This window comes from Pseudopipra pipra, chromosome 10 (assembly GCF_036250125.1).
Source record: "Pseudopipra pipra isolate bDixPip1 chromosome 10, bDixPip1.hap1, whole genome shotgun sequence".
Classification (NCBI taxonomy): Eukaryota; Metazoa; Chordata; class Aves; order Passeriformes; family Pipridae; genus Pseudopipra; species Pseudopipra pipra.
In genome coordinates this window covers 1,166,248-1,170,245 of record NC_087558.1, presented here as the reverse complement: position 1 = coordinate 1,170,245, position 3,998 = coordinate 1,166,248, and the positions used below count along the sequence as shown (strand labels likewise).

At 48.4% G+C, this 3,998-nt stretch overlaps 1 protein-coding gene across 1 annotated transcript; it reads left to right on the top strand.

Moving 5' to 3' along the window:
- The first annotated feature begins 107 nt into the window (after positions 1-107).
- Positions 108-3,427, top strand: SSR3 (signal sequence receptor subunit 3). The gene is made up of 5 exons (XM_064665706.1): positions 108-353; positions 992-1,118; positions 1,571-1,669; positions 2,184-2,315; positions 2,902-3,427. The coding sequence occupies exons 1-5, from the start codon at positions 215-217 to the stop codon at positions 2,966-2,968; spliced, it is 564 nt and encodes a 187-aa protein (XP_064521776.1). The 5' UTR covers positions 108-214; the 3' UTR covers positions 2,969-3,427.
- The last annotated feature ends 571 nt before the right edge of the window (positions 3,428-3,998 follow it).

The window sequence follows — 3,998 nt, the reverse complement described above, 5'->3', positions numbered from 1 at the left end:
GAGGACCGGGCTGGGGAGCGGGGCTGGGATGAGGACCGGGCTGGGGAGCGGGGCTGGGCTGAGGACCGGGCTGGGGAGCGGGGCTGGGATGAGGACCGGGCTGGGCCCGGCCCGCGCTCCGGAAGCTCTTTCGGGCGGTGCCGGTCCCGCCCCTGCCGTGTCTCCTGACCCGGAGCCGCTCCCGAGCCCGGCGCTGACGGTGCCCGGTCCCTCCATGGCTCCCAAGGGCGGCCCCGGCGGGCGGCAGCAGTCCGAGGAGGACCTGCTCCTGCAGGACTTCAGCCGCAACCTCTCGGCCAAGTCCTCCGCGCTCTTCTTCGGCAACGCCTTCATCGTGTCCGCCATCCCCATCTGTGAGCGGCGGGACGGGGCTGGCGGCCGGCAGGGGAGCGGCGGGGCCCGGGGCAGCAGGAGACCCTGAGGGCAGCAGGAGACGCGGGGAAGGGGGTCGGCAGCACCTGAGGGGAGCAGGAGATGCTGGGAAGGGGATCAGCGGACCCTGAGGGGACCGGTGGCCCCTGAGGGGATCAGGGACTCCCCACCGCGCGCCTCGGGCTCTGTCCCGCTGCCGCTCCGAGCCCGGCTCCGAGCCCACCCCAGGAGGGATCGTCCCGTTCCGAGACGTGTGGGTTCTGAGCCGTGAGGGGTCCGAGCCGTGCGGGGTCCGAGCCGTGCGGGGTCCGGGCCGTGCGGGGTCCGAGCCGCAGGCGATGCCGGCCGCGGTGGGTCCGGGCCGTGCGGCGGCAGCACTGACGTGTCACTGCGGCGGCGCTGCCTCGGCGGGGCCCGGAGAGCCGCTCTCGGAGCACATTTCTCCCTTCCAGAGCGTTTCTAATGCGGCTCAAACGCTCCGAGGGGTTTTGCAGGATTTGGGTTTGGTCTGGCAGAGCCCGTGCCGAATTACAGAGCTGACGTCCTGTGTGCTGCTCCTGCAGGGGCATTTTTTTCTTGGAGAGAGGCCACTCAAAATGTAATTTTTTCTTCTTCGAAGGGCTTTACTGGAGGATATGGCACATGGATCTTGTTCAGTCCGCAGTCCTGTACAGCGTGATGACCCTCATCAGTACCTATCTGGTGGCTTTTGCGTATAAGAACGTCAAGTTTGTCCTCAAACACAAGTAAGTTTGGTGGCTGTTGGAACTAGAATTTATTATTTAATAATTTAACAGAACCAGCGTCTACAACTTAATTTTTTTTATGAATAAGAATGCCTGGAACGTTACTCCAAAATCTTTTTTACACAGAAATATTTCCTAGTTGGTTTCTGTTGTCTCTTGTAATTATGGAGTAGCCCTGTCTTGTCAGCTAAGAGTACAGTGAAATAGCAGAACTACCATCATGCTCAGCGGGTATTGCCATAAATTACATTTAAATTATATTACTGATTATATCAAAATTACATTACTTGTAGCAGTTTGATTATTACTTGTCCCTTCGACTTGACAAAACTGTTTGGTGTCTTGACTCCATTTTATTCTTCACTGTAAATAAAACTTCCTCCAATCCCAGGGTTTAGCTGTGGGGGTTTTTATTAGTTTTTGAAGTTGACCATAAGTGGTGTTGCTTACAGGGTAGCCCAGAAAAGAGAGGATGCTGTGTCCAAGGAGGTGACTCGCAAGCTGTCCGAGGCGGACAACAGGAAGATGTCCCGTAAGGAGAAGGATGAAAGGTGACCTCTTTGTCCTCTTCCTTCTCTCCCTTGTCGTAATGCTGCCTTCAATGTCCTTAAGGCTCTAGGTAGGGTATGAGGGACTGTGCCCTGTTTTTCCTATATTCTGGAAAGCATAAGTTGTACTGTAACTCTTGGTTCATCTTAAAGCCTTTCTGGGGCAAGTCGTCAAGAAAAGGTCTCAAATGCACTTGGGATTAGAGGGGATGCTCACTGTGACTGTGCAGGATGGGAGCTGTCAGGGCTTAAGAGCCCAAACCTCTGTCTTCTAGAGGCTGGTTACAACAAAAGTACTGCACACTTCAAAATGGTGGGGGTGCCAGGATATCCCATCCCTGGAAGTGTCCAAGGCCAGGTTGGATGGAGCAACCTGGGCTAGTGGAAGGTGTCCCTGCCCAGGGCAGGGGGTGGAATGAGATGATCTTTAAGGTCCCTCCCCACCCAAACCAGTCATTCATTCTCTGATATACAGTGATTTAAATATGCCTGAGATATTGTTTCTGCTTGCTCCTAGAATTCTGTGGAAGAAAAATGAAGTTGCAGACTATGAAGCGACAACTTTTTCCATCTTCTACAACAACACCCTGTTCCTGGTCCTGGTCATCATCGCTTCCTTTTTCGTGCTGAAGAACTTCAACCCCACCGTGTATCCTTTGTGCTCTGCTGGGAAGGGCAGGTCCTTTGCAGAACATCAGCTTAGAACATTGTCACATAAAAGTAGAGTTTACAAAGAAAACCCCCTCCCAGTCACGTGAATGTGACGTGAGGTGTTTTAAGAATATCACTTAGACAATCTACAGAAATTCTTGTGGCTTTGCCATTTTAGTTGTAATTTTGGGATGAGGAGGCAGCTTGTTTTGCTGCAGAATCCCCAGGTCAGTGTTAGCTGCCAGGTGCTCTTACCTTACAGATTGCTTTAGTTTCAGTAACTTCACAACCAAAATCTTTTGTTCCTTAAGGAAATTAGCATTGCCAATCAGGGCAGTTAATTCAGGATGTTCTGTAGTTAACTATTTTTAAAACAAATGTTAAGAGAACAGGCTAAACTTTGAGTGTCTTAACTTTGAAGGTAAGTTCATGCCTTTATTTTGAGCCGTATTTGAGATTACAATATTTCAGTTTTAAAACTGTAAAGACCATTTCAATTCCTCCTTTTTCATAAAACTTCTACTAAATGTTCTGTACCAAAGCAGTATCTTTACAGTTATATGTCCTTAACCTGTTCCCTGCAGAAACTATATTCTTTCTATAAGTGCTTCATCAGGACTGATTGCTCTGCTCTCCACAGGATCCAAGTAGACAAAAACCCCACAGAAATTCATTTCTGTGAGAGACTTCAACTGCCATAGAAACATTTAAGGGCAGAATAGGAATTTTTTTTTGTATTTTGAGTGTAAGGGGGGGAGGGTTTAAATCCAAACTGATGGAATTATATTTACTTTTGGTAACTTTCCATGGTATTATTCAATATCCGAGTTAATGAATTTTTTTTTACTTAGCAAGGGAAGGAAATGGGAGAGTGTGAGCTGTGACCAGACCTCACCTTTGTGAAGCACCACAGAGGGGTGATGGTTCTGCAGCCCAGGGGCAGCTCCACAGTGGGACTGCCCAGCTGTACCCACAGCCTGGGCCAGAAGGCCCCTGGGTGTCTGGTGAGCAGCCTCAGAGCCAAACTCCCTGATGAAAAAAGTGACAATCCACCATTTATCAATGTAACTTGAGAAGTTGTAATAAAAAGGAGCTTTTTTTGCCATTTAATTCCTTGTATTTCCATTCTTAAAAAAGTAGGTATTTTCATGTGTAGGTTTGTTTGTAGGTTCTCTTCTGCTTCCAGAAGAGAAGAGTCTTTTCCTGTGTTCATGGGAAATACTCCTCATTTTTAAGTAACTTGTAGTCAGGACAAAACCCTGAACCTCCTAGAAAAACACTTTTGAAGTGGTTTGAATGTACTTTTTTTTCCCATTCATGTCCAAAATCACCAATAAATAAGAAGCCCTGCCAGTTTCCTTGCACAGCTTAGCAGAAATGCTTTAGCTGGCTTTTTGTAATGGGTTTATCAGGCAATCCTGTCCCTTATTTTCTTGCTCTCACTGAAGCAGCTGTTCTGTTAATGCCAAACTCCACTGCTATTAATGGAATTCTAGAGCAGAAGTTACAGATCCTGCCATTACAGACTCGGGATCTGTAGGGAAGAAGGAGAAAGCTCATAATCAGATTTAATGTAACAATTACTCTGCTAATCTTTACTTCAATAAGATTTATGGAAAATAGAGCAAAATGAAGAATCTGGAGAGCAGGAGACAGAAAGGGCTCTATTTCTGACAAATAA